The 24,378-nt window shown below is 43.8% G+C and overlaps 1 protein-coding gene and 1 long non-coding RNA gene across 2 annotated transcripts in view; one reads left to right on the forward strand and one right to left on the reverse strand.

The window, feature by feature from the left end:
- Positions 1-24,378, forward strand: part of LOC118392606 (ankyrin repeat and sterile alpha motif domain-containing protein 1B-like) — a 368,819-nt gene that overhangs the window by 49,317 nt on the left and 295,124 nt on the right. The window contains exons 2-3 of the mRNA XM_052460670.1: positions 14,478-14,558; positions 20,356-20,512. Of these exons, the coding sequence (XP_052316630.1) occupies positions 14,478-14,558; positions 20,356-20,512 (238 nt within the window). The remainder of the gene's footprint in view (positions 1-14,477; positions 14,559-20,355; positions 20,513-24,378) is intronic.
- On the reverse strand, positions 11,301-12,332 carry LOC127906851 (uncharacterized). The gene is made up of 3 exons (XR_008063004.1): positions 11,836-12,332; positions 11,490-11,581; positions 11,301-11,399 (listed from the first exon to the last, which is right to left on the reverse strand). It is a non-coding gene; the product is annotated as an uncharacterized LOC127906851 (long non-coding RNA).

Below are 24,378 nucleotides of genomic sequence, written 5' to 3' on the forward strand. Positions count from 1 at the left end.
TTACGTTGTACACTGAGGATATTTTTGCATAATTCTGCATGCGGAGTCTCAATTTGGTGTTTGTCCCATTTTGTGAATTCTTGGTTTGTGAGCGGACCCCAGACCTCACGACCATAAAGGGCAATGGGTTCTATAATTATTTAAGTATTTTTAGCCAGATCCCAATTGGTATGTTGAAATGTTATGTTTCTTTTGGTGGCATAGAAGGCCCTTCTTGCCTTGTCTCAGATAGGTCACAGCTTTGTGGAAGTTACCTGTTGTGCTGATGTTTAGGCCGAGGTATGTATCGTTTTTTGTGTCGTCCAGGGCAACGATGTCTTGATGGAATTTGTATTTGTGGTCCTGGCAGCTGGACCTTTTTTGGAACACCATTACTTTTGTCTTACTGAGATTTACAGGGCCTAGGCCTGACAGAATCTTTGCAGAATCTCTCTCGCTCTCTCTCTCTTGCTCTCTCTCTCTCTTGCTCTCTCTCTCTCTCTCTCTCTTGCTCTCTCTCTCTCTCGCTCTCTCTCTCTTGCTCTCTCTCTCTCTTGCTCTCTCTCTCTCTCTCGCTCTCTCTCTCTCTCGCTCTCTCTCTCTCGCTCTCTCTCGCTTGCTCTCTCTTGATACTAGAGTGTAGCAATTGGCCAGTGTTGATTTTTCAGTGTAGCATTTCTAGTGTTGATTCAGGAGTTAAATTAGGAAGAAGGAAGAAGTAAAGGATTTGATTTTGTTCAAACAGGTGTCTTAGAAAAAAAGGTGTCTTAGAAAACATCTACCAGAACATCAATACTTATTTTTAGATTTGGAAACATTTTTATGCCTTGAAATTCCGTAACCAACAACCCACATATCTTGAAGATATTTTCTAATTTCTCTCTCTCATGAGGAGGGAGGATAATTAATGTTCACAGAAGTAACGAGTAAAGGTGGACCTATCAATTAGTTAGTGTTTTTCTTGACATCAATTTGGTTTATTATTTATTAAGTGATTAGAACTCAATTCCGTTAACAAATCGGTAACAGAATGTCAGGTGAATCAGTAACACAATTTCTGCAATTGAATTGGCTACAATGGGAAATCATAGTCACAAACCACAGTTGGGTTCACAAGTTTGGACAGTACAGCGCAGTAGAGTACTGTACAGTAAAGTAAAATAGAGTACAGTACGGTACAGTAAAGAAGGAAAGTTCTTAGGGAGCTACGCAGTATTTATTTTTTGTATGTGTTATTTCTTACATTGTTACCCCAGGAAATCTTAAGTCTTATTACATACAGCCCGGGCAGAACACTTAGATATAAGAGCAACGTCAACTTACCAACATTACGACCAGGAATACGACTTTCCCGTAGTGGAGCCTCTGCTCAAATCAGATTTTATTGGCCACGTACACATGGTTAGCAGATGTTAATGCGAGTGCAGCGAAACTTGTCGGTATCGATTCAGCCACCAGGGTTCTCCATGCATCGCGCCGACAAAGATAATCACCTCTCTGGGGAAGAGGAAGGGTATGGGTGGGTTTGTGCTTTATGATTAACGACTCATGGTGTAATCATATCAACATACACGAACTCAAGTCCATCTGCTCACCCGACCTAGAATTCCTTGCAATCAAATGCTGGCCATTTTACCGACCAAGAGAAGGTGGGCCCTCAAGGAACTTCACTGGAAACTGTATATCCAGAGGCTGCATTTATTGTAGCTGGGGATTTTAACAAAGCAAATATGATTGCACGACACGCAGGGCTAATACTCTCAACCACTGCTACTCTAACTTCCGCGATGCATACAAAGCCCTCCCCCGCTCTCCCTTCTGCAAATTCGACCACGATGCCATCTTGCTCATTCTGTCTTATATGCCGAAGCTCAAACAGGATGTACCAGTGACTAGAACCATTCAATGCTGGTCTGACAAATTGGAAGCCACGCTTCAAGATGGTTTTGATCACTCGGACTGTAATATGTTCTGGTCAGCCTCAGAAAATAACATTGACCTATACGCTGACTCGGTGAGTGGATTTTATAAAGAAGTGCATTAAAGATGTTGTACCCACTGTGACTATTAAAACCTATCCTAACCAGAAACCGTGGGTGGATGACGGCATTCGTCCAAAACTGAAAACGCAATCCACCGCATTTAACCATGGAAAGAGGTCTGGAAATATGGCTGAATATAAACAGTGTAGTTATTCCCTCCGCAAGGCAATCAAACAAGCGAAATGCCGGTACAGGGACAAGGTGGAGTCACAATTCAACGGCTCATACATGAGACTTATGTGGCAGGGTCTACAGGAAATCATGGACTGCAAAAACAAAAACAGCCACGTCACAGACACCGACGTCACGCTTCCAGACCATCCAGACCTTTGCCTGCAATACAGTGCCACCGTCGCGGCTCGCAACAATGACTGCGCCCCCTCCTCTCCTCTCCAAGGATCATATCACCGTCAACTTTCCGGCCACTCTAGACCCACTTCAGTTTACATACCGCCCCAACAGGTCCACCGATGACACAATCGCCATAACATTGCATACTGCCCTATCTCATCTGGACAAAAATAATACCTATGTAAGAATGCTGTTCATTGACTACAGTTCAGCATTCAACACCATAGTGCCCTCCAAGCTCATCAAGCTGGAGGCCCTGGGTCTCAACCCTGCCCTGTGCAACTGAGTCCTGGACTTTCTGACGGGCCACCGTCAGGTGGTGAAGGTCGAAAACAACATCTTCGCTAACCCTCAACACTTGGGCCCCACAAAGGTGTGTGCTCATCCTTCTCCTGTACTACCTGTTGACCCACGACTGCGTGGCCACGCACGCCTCCAACTCAATCATCAAGTTTGCAGATGACACAACAGTAGGGGGCTTGATCACCAAGTGTGGTGTCAGGAAAACAACCTCTCACTCAAAAGAGATGATCGTGGACTTCAGGGAACAGCAGAGAGGACACCCCTGTATCCACAACGAAGGGACAGCAGTGGAGAAGGTGGACAGTTTTAAGTTCCTGGTGTACACATCACAGACAAACTGAAATGGTCCACCCACACAGCCTCAGGAGGCTGAAGAAATTTGTCTCGTCACCCAAAACCCCGACAAACTTTTACAGATGCACAATCAAGAGCATCCTGTCGGATTGTATCACAGGCTGATATGGCAGGATGTCACAGGAAGGCCAAAAAGATCCTCAAGGACAACAACCAACACCAAGCCACTGCTTGTTCACACCACTATCATCCAGAAGGTGAGGTCAGTACAGGTGCATCAAAGCTGTGACCGAGAGATAGAAGCTGTTTTTCAATCTCAAGGCCATCAGACAGCAATCACTACCTCAGAGAAGATGCTGCCTACATTGAGACCTAATCACTGGACACTTTTTAATAAATGGATCACTAGTCACTTTAAACAATGCCACTTTAAATAATGCCACTTTAATCATGTTTACATATCTTACATTACTCATATCACATGTTTATACAGTATTTTATACCATCTACTGCACCTTGCCTATGCCGCTCGGCTTTCTTTCATCCATATACTTATATGTACATATTCTCATTCACCCCTTTAGATTTGTGTGTAATAGGTAGTTGTTGGGAATTGTTAGATTACTTGTTAGTGCACAAGCATTTCGCTACACTCGCATTAACATCTGCTAAATATGTGTATGTGACCAATCAAATTTGATTTGAAGTACTGTACAGAATATAGAATTGTGCCATTTTCACATACAGTATGTAGACGCTGATATTGTGCTGGAGATAATGAAAATGAGGTTGAAAAGTGGAATTGCCCTTTAAAACAACAACCACAATGACTGCCTGTAACAGTGTTTTGGTTTAACACTAATAGGAGTTAACTCTAGATCAGCACAAGTGTTGAATAGAAATAACACTGTGAGTGTTAATTACCCCATAATGTTACATTTGAGTAACACTGGCAAGTGTAATGCAGTGTTCATTTCTGCACTATAGAGTGTTACATTAACTATGTAACACTATTATCAGAGTACTTTTTACACTCTGTAGAGTGGTACCATATGTACTCTAAGATGGTGTTAAAATATACTTTAATTATTAATTTAACACTGTTCAATGTACTGTGAGGAGAATATCTGTGAGAGGAGTAGGTCAAACACATCTGTAGGTTGCTTGTGTGTGTGTGTGTGTGTGTGTGTGTGTGTGTGTGTGTGTGTGTGTGTGTGTGTGTGTGTGTGTGTGTGTGTGTGTGTGTGTGTGTGTGTGTGTGTGTGTGTGTGTGTGTGTGTGTGTGTGTGTGAGAACCGTAGCATCGAATTGGTGTTTATTTGCGGTTTGACGACCAAGACGCAGCAGGTATTGTCCGACTAGGACGAACAGAGGGTATTTCACTCTGTCAGACAATTAATCTCCTATAGTAACAAAGTCCCTCTCAGACAAATTGAGATGATCATTTCATGAATTCTCTGTGTTGAGTAATTCCAACTCATTAGCGTAGCCACTCAGGGCATTTAACTGCTAAAGCCTCAAGGCATTGTCCCACATTTATTAAGGAAGACCGAAATGCCACATCACTACCCGATTGCATCCTAATTGGCTCCCTAGTCCCTATGCAGTGCACTACTTTTGCCTTATGGCCCCTGGTCAAAAGTAGTGCAGTATACAAAACATTAAGAAAACCTTCCTAATATTGAGTTGCACCATCCCCTTTTTTCCTCAGAACAGCCTCAATTCATCCAGGCATGGACTCTACAAGGTGTGGAAAGCGTTCCACAGGGATGCTGGTCCATGTTGACTCCAATGTTTCCCACAGTTGTGTTAAGTTGGCTGGATGTCCTTTGGGTGGTGGACCATTCTTGACACATGTGAAACTGTTAAGCGTAAAAACCCAGCAGCATTGCAGTTCTTGACACACTCAAGCCGGTGCGCCTGGCACCTGCTACCAGACCCCATTCATGGAAATAGTTCTTCATGTTTTATGTACTCAGTGTATATGGAATAGGGTGTCATTCACAATGCAACCCAGTCACATCCTGTGTCCCTCTCCCACTGACAAACTGACCGGCAGGATGACAAGATGGTCAATGATCAAAGCCCATCAATAGACTTCCTGAATCCCGGGGGGGATGGGGCTTGTACTGCGGCTATCGATTGGCCGTGTCTGGTTTTCATTATTGTCGAGTCGGAATGCAAGAAAGGGGTCAGTTGCTCCTGCCAGTCACTGTGTGTGTGGGTGAGTGAGTGAGTGAAGTGGATCAGAGGGCAGTTTGATCTCCTAATAAATAACTTCCTGTGGAGTCGTTCCATGTCATTTCAGCAGGCTCTGACACCCACCATCACAGATTGTTCTGAAATCCTTTCTGTTGTTAGAAACAGACAAGATTAGCATTCCTGCAACATTATTTTGTAGGAAATTTCATTTGATCTCTGAGAAATAAAGCTAATTTGATTGCACCCAAACTGGCCCTATTGGATTTACAAGATTGACATAATATTCAATAAATATAGTACCTAAAATCCAATTTGGGACTGACCTTCTTCTTACCATTGAGTAAGACATGAGGAATCCAATAAAATGTTCCAAAGCCAGCCACGGACCTCCCACTCCAGTCCTTCCCCAACAACCAGTATACAGTATAAATTCACTATGTCTGACAAGTAGTAAGGAGCTGTGGCTTGGAATATTGCCTGTTCATTTGGTGAACAGGCAATAAATTAGCCATTGAAGTCCCTTGAACAAATGAGTGTGAGTACCAGGTTTTGCCCACTAGATGCCGCTGTTCCTGCTGCTGCCTCACTGTTTGATAAATGTTGCTGGTCTCTTGTGTTTATTAAATGGATCACAACATTTTGCAACTTTGTGTAGAAAACCAATAACCTTTGCTCATGATGAAAATGAATTGTTTAGTCATCCTCAAAAGCCAGTCCTCCATGAACGCAATTTGTCCTACTCTTAGCAGGTAGGCCGTCATTGTAAATAAGAATTTGTTCTTTTAACTGACTTGCCGAGTGAAGTAAAGGTTGAATAAAAATAAATTAACCAACCTAATGCTTCATCCCCAACCCTCCTTGAAAAGTCCAAGAAATGGCAGCTCTCTGAGAGGGCTGTGGCTATGGTGCAATTCTCATATGAAGGCTTTTCTTACTAACACTGATGGAGAAATGGGCTAGTGACTAAAATGTTGTGCCATCTCTTAATAAAATTATAAACCATTGCATGACGGTCATAAAATTGCTAGAAAATATGTTGTGTGATTTAGTAACATTTACCATTAAACTCAATCCAATACCGTTACAAATCACCATGTTTGGGACTTTTACCATTGAAGACCATTAGAGCCTAATGGTTTGTTCACCAGGAATGGTCTAACTAATTCAGAGCTTTTTTGAAGAGATGATAATTATTATTATTAATAATTGTGAGGTTGACCAAACAATGTATTTTATCATGATTGAAAGCTGGTTGGTTTTACGACCCTAAATTGCAAAGAAAATGTGATCCATTTAATAAACACAATAAACCAGCAACATTTATCAAACGGTGCGGCAGTAGCAGAAACAGCGGCATCTAGTGGGCAAAACCTGGTACTTTCACACTCATTTATGCAAGCGACTTCAATGGCTAATTGATCTGAACAGGGGGAATAAAACATCCCCAGATTCACAGAGATGAAGAAGCAATACTCCAAGCCACAGCTCCATGCTACTTGTCTGACACTGAGAACTCATACTGTATATACTGGCTGTTGGAGTAGGATTGGTGTGGAGATTATATGAATCCCTTCAATTCAAATGGCCAATTTTGGTTACAATTAATGAGTTGAATTTCTCAGAGATCAAATTATATTTCAACAAAATAATGTTTCAGAAATGCTAATCATATCTGTTTCTAACTACAGAAACGATTTCATCACAATCTGAGATGGTGTTTGTCAATATCCTATTTCTTGTGCTTTTTGAGGTGGAATGACCCTGTGACGTCACAACCTTTACCCTATTGAGTATGTTACTGGCCATTAGATGGTTGTCAGTGCACTGATGTGTGTGTGTGTGTTTGTTGAATTGTGACATTTGTGTGGTATCATTGTGACTTTGTGTGTTTGTTGAATTGTGACATTTGTGTGGTATCATTGTGACTGTGTGTTTGTTGAATTGTGACATTTGTGTGGTATCATTGTGACTTTGTGTGTTTGTTGAATTGTGACATTTGTGTGGTATCATTGTGACTGTGTGTTTGTTGAATTGTGACATTTGTGTGGTATCATTGTGACTGTGTGTTTGTTGAATTGTGACATTTGTGTGGTATCATTGTGACTTTGTGTGTTTGTTGAATTTGACATTGATCATTGTGACTTTGTGTGTATCATTGTGACTGTGTGTTTGTTGATTTGACATTTGTGGTATCATTGTGACTGTGTGTTTGTTGAATTGTGACATTTGTGTGGTATCATTGTGACTGTGTGTTTGTTGAATTGTGACATTTGTGTGGTATCATTGTGACTGTGTGTTTGTTGAATTGTGACATTTGTGTGTGGTATCATTGTGACTGTGTGTTTGTTGAATTGTGACATTTGTGTGTGGTATCATTGTGACTTTGTGTGTGTTTGTCTGTCTAATTGAGATGTGTTGTAGGTTTAGAAACACCACCACTCTCTAAGTCAGGTTTAGGGATGGGATTTCTATTCAGTCAAGCGGAAGATGAGATTGTGTGATATGAGATTTTCAGTTTGAAGAAATGCTTGAGGTTGTGTGTTTTGTCTTTCTTCATTTTGCTATAGTGTCATGCACATGTCACATCGTGGTGTTGTGTGTGTGTGTGTGTGTGTGTGTGTGTGTGTGTGTGTGTGTGTGTGTGTGTGTGTGTGTGTGTGTGTGTGTGTGTGTGTGTGTGTGTGTGTGTGTGTGTGTGTGTGTGTGTGTGTGTGTGTGTGTGTGTGTGTGTGTGTGTGTGTGCATCTCATCCATTGGATTTAGCGTGTGGTTTAACATGAGACATATGCCTATATACTTCTTAACTTTGAAGTGAACGTTCAGTGGGTTTTTGTTTGCTTGAACACGGTATAAATGCTATATATATGATATGTGAATCAACGTTTGAATGCACTGTTTTGTCTCTTTGTGTGTGTGTTTTTAAAGACTTATTTTTAAATGCGTGCACATTCGAAACCTTTACACCCACACACTAATGAGTGTTGCTGACTTCACCCGCCTCTCTCACACACGTCTGGTAATGGCATTACTTTGTCTCAAGCAGCATTTACTGCCCTGGAGCTGCTGGGAGATTGTATGTGTCTGGGGATGGTGAATTAAATCTGGGCTGTAGAAAGGGGTTTTCCTGGTGTGCGTGTGCGTGTGTGTGTGTGTGTGTGTGTGTGTGTGTGTGTGTGTGTGTGTGTGTGTGTGTGTGTGTGTGTGTGTGTGTGTGTGTGTGTGTGTGCATATTTATACCTTTAAGTGTTTGAGAATGTGTGAAAATATTGACGTTGTGTGTGTGGGCGTGTGTGGGTGTCAGCCCACCACCTCGGTCAGGTTAATTAGTGTGTCCCTCCAGTGCTGTTACCTTCCCACAGCTGCTACCAACAACCAATAACACACAAGCAGGAAATGAGGAATGTCTTCCTCCTTCCACTCCTTCGATCTCCTCACCAGTCCCTTACATTTTCATGTCCACTTTGATTTCCTGTCATGTTATTAGAGGCTATAGGGCGATTCCGTGGGAAAGTCAACCTAATCATGACCAAATGAAGTTAGTCATTTGCCAATGAAACCGCATTAATAATTATCCTGAAGGTCTGTATGTTGGAGTTCAGCTTTATTGGAAACATTTTTAAAAGGAGGCCAAGTCTCTAAAAAAAGAAGTCATTTCATGTCCTTTTGGTAGAGCACACAGAGCTCGTTTCTCCACACACAGCTGTCCCCAGTGTTGGTTAGGAAGGTGAGATGTTAATGAAGCGATACAGACCAAATGAAAGTGTCTCCAGTCATGAAAGGATAGGGGGTGACTGGGACAATGTTACACCCTTTGTTTTCTTTAGGAAAGGTTTTGGTAAAACATCCACCTAACATTGGATCATCTTCCTGATGTCTCTCTGAAGTGAACTTTCATCAAGGTTTTATATGGTATATCAGTGGTTCCTCCCTTTTTCCTCGTCACCATAATGATATCTGCAACATTCATAACGGTTGTGGTGGATATTAATGTATCATGTCTTTGCTTTCAGAAGCGTGTGCATTCAACACATTTTGTGTGCTTGTTCTGATGTGTTCTTCAGATTTTTACAGAAGCAGTTGTTGATATCTTGGCTATGGTCTGTTCTGGTTCAGATGATCTTGGAAAAGATCTGCTGAAATGTGTTTCTGATACTTGGTAGTACTGTTTTTCAGATAGAAAGATGAGAAGAGTGTTATGAAAGCCCCCCAAAATATACCAACATTTAGGGCTGGCATAATTATCGTATAACCATGTAAATTACGGTTATGGATGAATAAAATAAATAAGTAGTTTTTTTAATATAAAAAAATATACAAATATATAACTTAGACTTCTGCTGTTATGTTCAGTCTCCCCATAAAGCTTATCCATTTCATGTAACATCCATAACGCTTAATTATTTTCTTAATTTCTCCAACATACCAATATTTAGAAGTCCACTTTCTTCTGTAACAGATGGAGAGAGGGGGTGACTGAGAGATGGGGGTGACTGGGAGAGATGGGGGTGACTGGGAGAGATGGGGGTGACGGGGAGAGAGGGGGTGACGGAGAGAGGGGGTGACGGAGAGAGAGGGGGGGTGACAGAGAGAGGGGGGAGGGGAGAGGGGGTGACGGAGAGGGGGTGAGAGACGGAGAGGAGGGGGGGTGACGGAGAGAGAGGGGGGTGACTGAGAGCGGGGGCGGAGAGAGGGGGTGGGGGAGACGGAGAGGAGAGAGGGGGGGTGACGGAGAGAGGGGGCGGGGATGACGGGTGACGGAGAGGGGGGGTGACGGGGAGAAAGGGGGTGACGGGGAGAGAGGGGGATGACTGGAGGGGGGCGGAGAGAGGGGGTGACGGAGAGAGAGGGGGTGACGGAGAGAGGGATGGAGAGAGGGGGATGACGGGAGAGAAAGGGGGGGGTGACGGGGAGAGAGGGGGATGATGGAGAGAGGGGGTGACTGAGAGAGGATGACAGAGAGGGGGATGACGAGAGAGAGAGAGAGGGGGTGATGGAGAGAGGGGGTGACGGAGAGAGGGGGATGATGGAGAGAGACGGAGAGGGGGGATGATGAGAGAGGGGGTGACGGAGAGAGGGGGGTGACGGAGAGAGGGGGGGTGACGGAGAGAGGGCGAGGGGAGGTGACGGAGAGAGGGGGTGACTGAGAGAGGGCGGGTGATGACTGAGAGAGAGGGGGTGACGGAGAGACAGGGGGTGACGGAGAGAGGGGCATATTTCTCTTATCTCCAAATAAGCAGACGTGACTGAATGTTTACATGTATTTCTAATGTTTCTCCCAAATTCAATTTGAGGACTGGCCTGACATGGAAAGCAGTAGAAGGAATAGGCTCACTGCAAGACCATGGAGAGAGGGAATTGGCTGGGAATGTGCAATAGAACAGAGTGTAGAATGTGAAATAGGGAGTGGTGATGGCCTAGGGCTGTTTGTTAAAGACAGGCTGTTTGTTAGAGTGGTGACTGGCCTACCTGTATACTATTCAGGCTGTTTGTTAGGGTGTGGTGACTGGCCTACCTGTAGGCTGTTTGTTACATAGTCCTGTATACTATTCAGGCTGTTTGTTAGGGAGTGGTGACTGGCCTTGTATCTCAGGCTGTTTGTTAACTGGCCTATATACTATTCAGGCTGTTTGTTAGGTGTGGTGACTGGCCTCGAGTCTATTCAGGCTGTTTGTTAGAATGTTTACTATTCAGGCTGTTTGTTATTTCTAATACTATTCAGGCTGTTTGTTAGGGAGTGGTGACTGGCCTACCTGTAACTATTCAGGCTGTTTGTTAGGACTGGTGACTGGCCTACCTGTATACTATTTGTTTGTTAGGTGTGGTGACTGGCACATACTATTCAGGCTGTTTGTTAAAGCACAGGCTGTTTGTTAGAAGAGAACTATTCAGGCTGTTTGTTAGCTGGCACCTGCAAGGCTGTTTGTTACCATGTATACTATTCAGGGTTTGTTAGACGGTGAGGCCTACCTGAATTGGCTGTTTGTTAGGGTGTGGTGAATGTATACTATTCAGGCTGTTTGTTAGGTGTGGTGACTGGCCTAGAACTATTCAGGCTGTTTGTTAGGGAGTGGTGACTGGCCTAATACTATTCAGGCTGTTTGTTAAATAGGCTGTTTGTTAGTGGTGACTGGCCTACCTGTATACTATTCAGGCTGTTTGTTAGGGTGTGGTGACTGGCCTACCTGTATACTATTCAGGCTGTTTGTTAGGGAGTGGTGACTGGCCTACCTGTATACTATTCAGGCTGTTTGTTAGGTGTGGTGACTGGCCTACCTGTATACTATTCAGGCTGTTTGTTAGGTGTGGTGACTGGCCTACCTGTATACTATTCAGGCTGTTTGTTAGGGAGTGGTGACTGGCCTACCTGTATACTATTCAGGCTGTTTGTTAGGGTGTGGTGACTGGCCTACCTGTATACTATTCAGGCTGTTTGTTAGGTGTGGTGACTGGCCTACCTGTATACTATTCAGGCTGTTTGTTAGGAGTGGTGACTGGCCTACCTGTACTACTATTCAGGCTGTTTGTTAGGGTGTGGTGACTATTCAGGCTGTTTGTTAGGGTGTGGTGACTGGCCTACCTGTATACTATTCAGGCTGTTTGTTAGGTGTGGTGACTGGCCTACCTACTATTCAGGCTGTTTGTTAGGGTGTGGTGACTGGCCTACCTGTATACTATTCAGGCTGTTTGTTAGGGTGTGGTGACTGGCCTACCTGTATACTATTCAGGCTGTTTGTTAGGGTGTGGTGACTGGCCTACCTGTATACTATTCAGGCTGTTTGTTAGGGTGTGGTGACTGGCCTACCTGTATACTATTCAGGCTGTTTGTTAGGGTGTGGTGACTGGCCTACCTGTATACTATTCAGGCTGTTTGTTAGGGTGTGGTGACTGGCCTACCTGTATACTATTCAGGCTGTTTGTTAGGGTGTGGTGACTGGCCTACCTGTATACTATTCAGGCTGTTTGTTAGGGTGTGGTGACTGGCCTACCTGTATACTATTCAGGCTGTTTGTTAGGGTGTGCAAAAATATCCTCCGTGTTTAACGTAAAACACCATAAAATGCATGCAGAGCAGAATTAGGCCGAATTCACAAATCTTCCATAACAAAGCCATCACCTACAGAGAAATAAACCTGGAGACGGGTCCCCTAAGCAAGCTGGTCCTGGGACTCTGTTCACAAACACAAACGGAGCCCCAGGAAAGCAACACAATTAGACCCAACCAAATTATGAGAAAACAAAAAGATAATTACCTGACACATTGGAAAGAATTTACAAAAAACAGAGCAAACTAGAAGGCTATTTGGCCTTAAACAGAGAGTACACAGTGGTTGAATACCTGACCACTGTGACTGATTTTAACAATGTGAAATGTCAGAATAATAGTAGAGAATTATTTCAGCTTTTATTTCTTTCGTCACATTCCCAGTGGGTCAGACATTTACATACACTCAATTAGTATTTAGTAGCATTGCCTTCAAATTGTTTAACTTGTGTCAAACGTTTCAGGTAGCCTTCCACAAGCTTCCCACAATAAGTTGGGTGAATTTTGTCCCATTCCTCCTGACAGAGCTGGTGTAACTGAGTCAGGTTTGTAGGCCTCCTTGCTCGCACAAGCTTTTTCAGTTTTGCCCACAAATGTTCTATAGGATTGAGGTCAGGGCTTTGATTGCCACTCCAATACCTTGACATTGTTGTCCTTAAGCCATTTTGCCACAACTTTGGAAGTACGCTTGGGGTCATTGTCCATTTGGAAGACCCATTTGCGACCAAGCATTAACTTCCTATCTGATGTCTTGAGATGTTGCTTCAATATATCCACATAATTTCCCCTCATGATGCCATCTAGTTTGTGAAGTGGACCAGTTTCTCCTGTAGCAAAACACCCCCACAACATGATGCTGCCACCCCCGTGCTTCACGGTTGGGATGGTGTTTTTCAGGCTTGCAAGCCTCCCCTGTTTCCTCCAAACATAATGGTGGTCATTATGGGAAACGGTTCTATTTTTGTTTCATCAGACCAGAGGACATTTCTCCAAAAACTATGAACTTTATCCCCATGTGCAGTTGCGAACCGTAGTCTGGCTTTTTTATGGCGGTTTTGGAGCAGTGGCTTCTTCCTTGCTGAGCGGCCTTTCAGGTTATGTCGATATAGGACTCATTTTACTGTGGATATAGATACTTTTGTACCTGTTTCCTCCAGCATCTTCACAAGGTCCTTTGCTGTTGTTCTGGGATTGATTTGCACTTTTCGCACCAAAGTACGTTAATCTCTAGGAGACAGAACGCGTCTCCTTCCTGAGCAGTATGATGGCTGCGTGGCCCCATGGTGCTTATACTTTTGTACTATTGTTTGTACAGATGAACGTGGTACCTTCAGGTGTTTGGAAATTGCTCCCAAGGATGAACCAGACTTGTGGCGGTCTACAATTTTTTTTCTGAGGTCTTGGCTGATTTCTTTTGATTTTCCAATGATGTCAAGTAGAGAGGCACTGATTTTGAAGGTAGTCCTTGAAATACATCCACAGGTACACCTCCAATTGACTCAGGCTAATTGACCCACTGGAATTGTGAAATAATCTGTCTGTAAACAATTGTTGGAAAAATGACTTGTGTCATGCACAAAGTAGATGTCCTAACCGACTTGCCAAAACTATAGTTTGTTAACAAGACATTTGTGGAGTGTTTGAAAAACTAGTTTTAATGGCTCCAACCTAAGTGTATGTTAACTTCCTACTTCAGCAGTATATACATTGACATTTGAAATGTCTTTTTTTTATTTTGCAACTTTTGTGAGTGTAATGTTTGCTGTACATTGTTTTATTGTTTAATTCACATTTGTTTATGATCTATTTCACTTGCTTTGGCAAAATAAACATATGTTTCCCATGTCAATAAAGCCCCTAAAATTGAAAATTGAAGTTGACTTGAGAGACTTCGAAGGTCATGGGAAAACAAGTCAGTTACATGCCAATCTTAGCCCTTTGGAGGTCCCACATCCCATAGAACAAAGATAGACTGGTCCCAGATCTGTTTGCACTGTCTTGCTGACTCCGATAGTCATTGTGATGTGGCTAAGGCACAAACAGGTCTGTGATCAGGTTAAAAGAAAAGGGCTTCTATATTGTGTCTCTTTGTACTTCAGTGTCTATCATGATCATGTGCTCAACACATAGAAAGCCTGTTGTGGACTTAAGTGTGATTTTCAATTACAGGAAAACAAAAATCAAGTTCAATTGGAAAGCATACAATTGTAAGGACTGTGTCTTGGTGCGTGTTGGCTTACAGTCTGTCTGTCTTGTGTCCACAGCATGTGGAGAGGCTTGAATGTGAACTGTGCAGACAGTTCAGGGTACACACCCCTCCACCACGCATCACTGAACGGACACAGGTAAGAGTGTGTGTGTATGTGGAGAGGTGGCTGGTGGGGGTGAGGAAGTGTTTGTCCGTGTGCTTGCATGCTTGTGAGTGTAATGCAATGTGATTGCCTCTTCCAGACACACATATATATCAAATGAATTAGATTCATTTAAATGTATGTTTTTCTGCGATATTCCAAATGCCTGTATCACAAGAATCAAGTCATTTGTTTTTATTACTCGTTTTCATGTAGTCTTCTTAGTCTCGTCTCCTTCTCTTCTGCGGTGACTTTTAACATTCCCATTTACACATACACACCAACACTTGAAAGCCAGATCAGTTGAATTGCAAAAAAGCATGTTCAACTATTTATGAAAATAATTACATTATTAGTGGCTCTTACGATTGTGGAAGGTTTGTATTTAGTCTGGTCAAGTCCTGAATTCATTAGATCATTGCTGACTGTTTGAAATGTGGTGTATAGATCTTTAATTGTACAACAAAGCTGATTTAGAGAAAGCAGAAACAATATACTGTGAATCTCCCATAAGTTTGAAAAAGCTCTTACATACACACACACACATACACACACACATACACACACCAGCCCCTTTCCCCATTCTCACACACACTGCCGGATTAAGATGAGTCTGACGGCTAGCCCTGCTCAGCCAAACTGTTGGATTAAGATGAGTCTGACGGCTAGCCCTGCTCAGCCAAACTGTTGGATTAAGATGAGTCTGACGGCTAGCCCTGCTCAGCCAAACTGTTGGATTAAGATGAGTCTGACGGCTAGCCCTGCTCAGCCAAACTGTTGGATTAAGATGAGTCTGACGGCTAGCCCTGCTCAGCCAAACTGTTGGATTAAGATGAGTCTGACGGCTAGCCCTGCTCAGCCAAACTGTTGGATTAAGATGAGTCTGACGGCTAGCCCTGCTCAGCCAAACTGTTGGATTAAGATGAGTTTTTGACGGCTAGCCCTGCTCAGCCAAACTGTTGGATTAAGATGAGTTTTTGACGGCTAGCCCTGCTCAGCCAAACTGTTGGATTAAGATGAGTCTGAGCCAAACTGTTGGATTAAGATGAGTCTAGCCCTGCTAAAACAGCCAAACTGTTGGATTAAGATGAGTTTTTGACGGCTAGCCCTGCTCAGCCAAACTGTTGGATTAAGATGAGTTTTTGACGGCTAGCCCTGCTCAGCCAAACTGTTGGATTAAGATGAGTCTGACGGCTAGCCCTGCTCAGCCAAACTGTCGGATTAAGATGAGTCTGACGGCTAGCCCTTAACAGCCAAACTGTTGGATTAAGATGAGTCTGACGGCTAGCCCTGCTCAGCCAAACTGTTGGATTAAGATGAGTCTGACGGCTAGCCCTGCTCAGCCAAACCCAAGCCAAACTGTTGGATTAAGATGAAACTGTTGGCCAAACTTAAGATGAGTCTGACGGCTAGCCCTGCTCAGCCAAACTGTTGGATTAAGATGAGTCTGACGGCTAGCCCTGCTAACAGCCAAACTGTTGGATTAAGATGAGTCTGACGGCTAGCCCTGCTCAGCCAAACTGTTGGATTAAGATGAGTCTGCTCAGCGGCTAGCCCTGCTCAGCCAAACTGTTGGATTAAGATGAGTCTGAAACGGCTAGCCCTGCTCAGCCAAACTGTTGGATTAAGATGAGTCTGACGGCTAGCCCTGCTCAGCCAAACTGTTGGATTAAGATGAGTCTGACGGCTAGCCCTGCTCAGCCAAACTGTTGGATTAAGATGAGTCTGACGGCTAGCCCTGCTCAGCCAAACTGTTGGATTAAGATGAGTCTGCCAAACTGGGATTAAGATGAGTTTTTGACTAGCCCTGCTCAGCCAAACTGTTGGATTAAGATGAGTCTGACGGCTAGCCCTGCTCAGCCAAACTGTTGGATTAAGATGAGTCTGACGGCTAGCCCTGCTCAGCCAAACTGTTGGATTAAGATGAGTCTGACGGCTAGCCCTGCTCAGCCAAACTGTTGGATTAAGATGAGTCTGACGGCTAGCCCTGCTCAGCCAAACAGCCAAAAACTGTTGGATTAAGATGAGTCTGACGGCTAGCCCTGCTCAGCCAAACTGTTGGATTAAGATGAGTCTGACGGCTAGCCCTGCTCAGCCAAACTGTTGGATTAAGATGAGTCTGACGGCTAGCCCTGCTCAGCCAAACTGTTGGATTAAGATGAGTCTGACGGCTAGCCCTGCTCAGCCAAACTGTTGGATTAAGATGAGTCTGACGGCTAGCCCTGCTCAGCCAAACTGTTGGATTAAGATGAGTCTGACGGCTAGCCCTGCTCAGCCAAACTGTTGGATTAAGATGAGTCTGACGGCTAGCCCTGCTCAGCCAAACTGTTGGATTAAGATGAGTCTGACGGCTAGCCCTGCTCAGCCAAACTGTTGGATTAAGATGAGTCTGACGGCTAGCCCTGCTCAGCCAAACTGTTGGATTAAGATGAGTCTGACGGCTAGCCCTGCTCAGCCAAACTGTTGGATTAAGATGAGTCTGACGGCTAGCCCTGCTCAGCCAAACTGTTGGATTAAGATGAGTCTGACGGCTAGCCCTGCTCAGCCAAACTGTTGGATTAAGATGAGTCTGACGGCTAGCCCTGCTCAGCCAAACTGTTGGATTAAGATGAGTCTGACGGCTAGCCCTGCTCAGCCAAACTGTTGGATTAAGATGAGTCTGACGGCTAGCCCTGCTCAGCCAAACTGTTGGATTAAGATGAGTCTGACGGCTAGCCCTGCTCAGCCAAACTGTTGGATTAAGATGAGTCTGACGGCTAGCCCTGCTCAGCCAAACTGTTGGATTAAGATGATGAGGCTAGCCCTGCTCAGCCAAACTGTTGCTAGCCCTGCTCAGCCAAACTGTTGGATTAAGATGAGTCTGACGGCTAGCCCTGCTCAGCCCTGTTGGATTAAGATGAGTCTGACGGCTAGCCCTGCTCAGCCAAAACTGTTGGATTAAGATGAGTCTGACGGGATTAAGATGAGTCTAGCCCTGCTCAGCCAAACTGTTGGATTAAGATGAGTCTGACGGCTAGCCCTGCTCAGCCAAACTGTCGGATTAAGATGAGTCTGACGGCTAGCCCTTAACAGCCAAACTGTTGGATTAAGATGAGTCTGACGGCTAGCCCTGCTCAGCCAAACTGTTGGATTAAGATGAGTCTGACGGCTAGCCCTGCTCAGCCAAACTGTTGGATTAAGATGAGTCTGACGGCTAGCCCTGCTCAGCCAAACTGTTGGATTAAGATGAGTCTGACGGCTAGCCCTGCTCAGCCAAACTGTTGGATTAAGATGAGTCTGACGGCTAGCCCTGCTAACAGCCAAACTGTTGGATTAAGATGAGTCTGACGGCTAGCCCTGCTCAACAGCCAAACTGTTGGATTAAGATGAGTCTGACGGCTAGCCCTGTTGGATTAAGATAACAGCCAAACTGTTGGATTAAGATAAGTCTGACGGCTAGCCCTGCTCAGCCAAACTGTCGGATTAAGATGAGTCTGACGGCTAGCCCTGCTCAACAGCCAAACTGTCGGATTAAGATGAGTCTGACGGCTGTTGGGAGCCCTGCTCAGCCAAACTGTCGGATTAAGATGAGTCTGACGGCTAGCCCTGCTCAGCCAAACTGTCGGATTAAGATGAGTCTGACGGCTAGCCCTGCTCAGCCAAACTGTCGGATTAAGATGAGTCTGACGGCTAGCCCTGCTCAGCCAAACTGTTGGATTAAGATGAGTCTGACGGCTAGCCCTCAGCCAAACTGTTGGAACAGCCAAACTGTTGGATTAAGATGAGTCTGACGGCTAGCCCTGCTCAGCCAAACTGTTGGATTAAGATGAGTCTGACGGCTAGCCCTGCTCAGCCAAACTGTCGGATTAAGATGAGTCTGACGGCTAGCCCTGCTCAGCCAAACTGTTGGATTAAGATGAGTCTGACGGCTAGCCCTGCTCAGCCAAACTGTTGGATTAAGATGAGTCTGACGGCTAGCCCTGCTCAGCCAAACTGTCGGATTAAGATGAGTCTGACGGCTAGCCCTGCTCAGCCAAACTGTCGGATTAAGATGAGTCTGACGGCTAGCCCTGCTCAGCCAAACTGTCGGATTAAGATGAGTCTGAAACTGGGATTAAGATGAGTCTAGCCCTGCTCAGCCAAACTGTCGGATTAAGATGAGTCTGACGGCTAGCCCTGCTCAGCCCTGTTGGATCTCAGCCAAACTGTTGGATTAAGATGAGTCTGACGGCTAGCCCTGCTCAGCCAAACTGTCGGATTAAGATGAGTCTGACGGCTAGCCCTGCTAACAGCCAAACTGTTGGATTAAGATGAGTCTGACGGCTAGCCCTGCTCAGCCAAACTGTTGGATTAAGATGAGTCTGACGGCTAGCCCTGCCCTGTTGATTAAGATGAACAGCCAAAACTGTTGGATTAAGATGAGTTTTTGAAACTGGGATTAAGATGAGTCTAGCCCCTGCTCAACAGCCAAACTGTTGGATTAAGATGAGTTTTTGACGGCTAGCCCTGCTAACAGCCAAACTGTTGGATTAAGATGAGTCTGACGGCTAGCCCTGCTCAGCCAAACTGTTGGATTAAGATGAGTCTGACGGCTAGCCCTGCTCAGCCAAACTGTCGGATTAACGCTGGGCTTTGGAGGCAATAATGTGGATTTCCTTCTTTAGAACAGCTGCAAAAGAGAAGGGGGAGAGGGGGAGAGGGAGGGCGAAGGAGAGAGGGAGGGCGAAGGAGAGAGGGAGGGCGAAGGAGAGAGGGAGGGCGAAGGAGAGAGGGAGGGCGAAGGAGAGAGGGAGGGCGAAGGAGAGAGGGAGGGCGAAGGAGAGAGGGAGGGCGAAGGAGAGAGGGAGGGCGAAGGAGAGAGGGAGGGCGAAGGAGAGACCGAAGGAGAGACCGAAGGAGAGACCGAAGGAGAGACCGAAGGAGAGACCGAAGGAGAGACCGAAGGAGAGACCGAAGTAGGGAGAGAAGGAGAGAGAGCGAAGCAGTTAGAGAAGGAGAGAGAGCGAAGCAGGGTCATAAGGAGAGCGGGCGAAGCAGGGAGATAAGGAGAGCGAGCGAAGCAGGGAGAGAAGGAGAGCGAGAGAGATAATGTGAGAGAAGGAGAGAGAGATAAAGGGAGAGAGAGCGATAAAGGGAGAGAGAGCGAAGGAGAGAGAGAGTGAAAAGTACAGGCTCCAAGTGAAAAACAAGGTCACCAACACACACTTAGAGAAGTGATTTAGAACTTTAGATGAGGGGGGAACAAGGAGGGAACTAACCATTTAACTGTACACTTTTAGACCGTTGAGTTTTGACAATGGATGCATCCTAAATTGCACCCTATTCCCTATATACTGTAGTAGTGCACTATATAGGGAATAGGGGGCCATTAGGGACACACTCAATGTGCACGTGGCGTTCTAAAAGGTGAAGCAACAAACTGAAATGTTTCAATGTGAAGAGTTAATTTCAGTCCAGCTAATGCTATTGATGATTTTAATCCACACACATATAAACATTCAATCGGCCTTGGTTATGCAGCTGGCATTATGATTTGGGGCAAGTAAAGTACTTATGCTTTTCTTTCTCTCTCCCCATTCTCGCTCTGTTTCCATTTTCTTTCTTTCTCGCTCTCTTTCTGTTTCTCTTCCCTCTCCTCTTCTTTCTCTCTCTTACGGTTTCTTGCCTTTCTCTACCCATCTTTCCCCCTCTTTCTATTCCATCTCTTCCCTCTATCTCCCTCGCACTCTCTCACTCCCCTTACTTACTCCTCTCTCTCTCTCCTCTTCCGCCATCCTCCCCCATCCTCCTCCTCCCTCCTTCTCCTCCTCAGGGACGTGGTGTTGAAGTTGCTCCAGTTTGAAGCCTCCACCAATGTGGCTGACAGTAAGGGCTGCTTCCCCTTGCACCTGGCCGCCTGGCGTGGAGACGTAGACATCGTCCGTATCCTCGTCCACCACGGGCCCTCACACTGCCGCGTCAACCAGCAGGTGACAACACACTATACTGTTCTACACTATACTGTTCTACACTATACTGTACTACACCCTATTCTGTTCTACACTGTTCTGTACACTATTCTGTACTACACACTGTTCTGTTCTACACTATACTGTACTACATACACACTGTTCTGTTCTACACTATACTGTACTCCACACTATTATGTACTACACAATAGTATGTACTACACACTATTCTGTACTACACACTACTCTGTTCTACACACTATTCCATACTACACACTAGAGGTCAACAGATTATGATTTTTCAACAGCGATACCGATTATAGGAGGACCAAAAAAAGCCAATACCAATTAATCGGACGTTTTAAAAAATAAATAAAAAATTGCATTTAGCATTTAGCGTTAGCATTCAGCAGGCAACCTTTTCACAAATAGAAAAGCATTCAAATAAAATAATTTACCTTTGAAGAACTTTGGATGTTTTCAATAAGGAGACTCTCAGTTAGATAGCAAATGTTCAGTTTTTCCTGAAAGATTATTTATTTAGCACAAATCGCTCCGTTTTCTGCGTCACGTTTTGGTAAGAAAAAAAATGAAAATTAAGTCATTAAAACGTGAACTTTTTTTCCAAATGAACTACATAATATCGACAGAATGCTGCAGACACCTTGGAGAAACGACAGAAAGGGCAGGCTCAATCCTGGCGCATTCACAGCCATATAAGGAGACATTGGAACACAGCGCCTTCAAAATCTGGGGCATTTCCTGTATGAAACTTCATCTTGGTTTCGCCTGTAGCATTAGTTCTGGGGCACTCACAGATAATATCTTTGCAATTTTGGAAACGTCAGAGTTTTTTTCTTTCCAAAGCTGTCAATTACATGCATAGTCGAGCATCTTTTCGTGACAAAATATCTTGTTTAAAACGGGAACGTTTTTTTATCCAAAAATTAAAAGAGCGCCCCCTATCTCGAAGAAGGTAATATAATACATCAATAAAATCAATTTAGCCTCAAATAAATAATGAAACATGTTCAATTTGGTTTAAATAATGCAAAAACAAAGTGTTGGAAAAGAGTAAAAGTAAAAGTGCAATATGTGCCATGTAGGAAAGTTCATGTTTAAGTTCCTTGCTGAGAACATGAGAACATATGAAAGCTGGTGATTCCTTTTAACATGAGTCTTCAATATTCCCAGGTAAGAAGTTTTATGTTGTAGTTATTATAGGAATTATAGGACTATTTCTCTCTCTACCATTTGTATTTCATTAACCTTTGACTATTGGATGTTCTTATAGGCACTTCAGTATTGCCAGTGTAACAGTATAGCTTCCATCCCTCTCCTCGCTCCTACCTGGGCTCGAACCAGGAACACAACGACAACAGCCAGCCTCGAAGCAGCGTTACCCATCGCTCCACAAAAGCCGCGGACCTTGCAGAGCAAGGGGAACAACCACTCCAAGTCTCAGAGCGAGTGACGTTTGAAACGCTATTAGTGCGCACCCCCTAACTAGCTAGCCATTTCACATCGGTTACACCAGCCTAATCTCGGGAGTTGATAGGCTTGAAGTCATAAACAGCTGCTGGCAAACGCACGAAAGTGCTGTTTGAATGAATGGTTATGAGCCTGCTGGTGCCTACCATTGCTCAGTCAGACTGCTCTATCAAATCATAGACTTAGTTATAACATGATAACACACAGAAATACGAGCCTTAGGTCATTAATATGGCCAAATCCGGAAACTATCATCTCGAAAACAAGACGTTTCCTTTTTCAGTGAAATACGAAACCGTTCCGTATTTTATCTAACAGGTGGCATCCATAAATCAAAATATTCCTGTTTCATTGCACAATCTTCAATGTTATGTCATAATTACGTAAAATTCTGGCAAATTAGGCGACTCTGACTATGCGTGCAATGAACGCAAGAGAAGCGACACAATTTCTATCTATGCTATTCTGTACTACACACTGTTCTACACTATTCTGTACTACACACTGTTATGTTCTACACTATTCTTTACTACACACTGTTCTGTTCTGCACTATTCTTTACTGCACACTGTTATGTTCTACACTATTCTTTACTACACACTGTTCTGCACTATTCTGTACTACACACTGTTATGTTCTACACTATTCTTTACTACACACTGTTCTGCACTATTCTGTACTACACACTGTTATGTTCTACACTATTCTTTACTACACACTGTTCTGCACTATTCTGTACTACACACTGTTATGTTCTACACTATTCTTTACTATGCACTGTTCTGCACTATTCTTTACTACACACTGTTCTGTTCTGCACTATTTACTGCACACTGTTATGTTCTACACTATTCTTTACTACAAACTATTCTTTACTACAACCTATTCTTTACTACACACTATTCTGTTCTACACACTTCTGTACTACACACTGTTCTGTTCTGCACTATTCTGTACTACACACTTTACTACACACTATTCTGTTCTACGCTTTTCTGTTCTACACTATGCTGTTTTACACACTGTTCTACACTAGTATGTATTACACACTATTCTGTACAACCCACTGTTCTGTTCAACACTTCTGTTCTACCGTATACTGTACTACACACTTCTGTTCTATACTTCTGTACTACACACCATTCTGTTCTACACTTATGTACAACACACTGTCCTGTTCTACACTATACTGTACTACACCATTCTGTTCTACACCATTCTGTTCTACACTTATGTACAACACACTGTCCTGTTCTACACTATACTGTACTACACCATTCTGTTCTACACTTATGTACAACACACTGTTCTGTTCTACACTATCCTGTTCTACAGACTGTTCTACACTATTCTGTACTATACACTATTCATTACTACACACTATACACACTGTTCTGTTCGACACTATCCTGTTCTACAGCCTGTACTATACACTATTCTTTACTACACACTATACACACTGTTCTGTTCGACACTACTGCACTGCACACTGTTTGGTTCTGCACTATTCTGTACTACACACGATTCTTTACTACACACTTCTGTACTACACACTTCTCTGCTGCATTACTGTTCTACACTATTCTTTACTTCGCACTATTCCTTACTACACACTGTTCTACAATATTCAGTTCTACACACTATTCTGTTCTACACACTATTCTGTACTACACACTGTTGTTTAATACACTGTTCTGTACTAAACACGGTTTTGTTCTACACTATACTGTTCTACACTGCTGTTCTACACTATACTGTACTACACACGGTTCTGTTCTGCGCTATTCTGTTCGACACACTATTCTTTACTACACACTATTCTGTACTACACTTATGAACTACATACTTCTGTTTTACACTACTGTTCTACACTATTCTTTACTACACACTGGCTCCATGATGCACCCGCGTAACAGGTGGTCGGCCTGCCACGCAGTTTCCTCGTGGAATGCAATATAATCGGCATCCAAAAATGCCAATTACCCATTGTTATGAAAACTTGAAATTGGCCCTAAATAGTTGGCAATGCCGATTAATCGGTCAACCTCTAATTCTGTACTACACACTGTTCTGTTCTATATTATACTGTTTTACACTATTCTGTACTACATACTGTTATGTTCTATATTATACTGTTTTACACTATTCTGTACTACATACTGTTATGTTCTACACTATTCTGTACTACACTAAACTGTACTTCACACTATTTTCTACACTATACTGTACCCTGCCATCCAAAAACAAGCTTGCTTTCACAGCAGCTAGGCAGCATATTAATGATGTCACGACTTATGGGTGTTTTGTTTTTGTGAAGGAGAAAACAAGATGCTAGGCAATCTAGACGCTCACAGAGTGATGCATGCCGATGAGCCAGGACAAGTAGTTGATCGTAG

The sequence above is a fragment of the Oncorhynchus keta genome, chromosome 13 (genome assembly GCF_023373465.1).
Source record: "Oncorhynchus keta strain PuntledgeMale-10-30-2019 chromosome 13, Oket_V2, whole genome shotgun sequence".
In the NCBI taxonomy this organism is placed as follows: domain Eukaryota; kingdom Metazoa; phylum Chordata; class Actinopteri; order Salmoniformes; family Salmonidae; genus Oncorhynchus; species Oncorhynchus keta.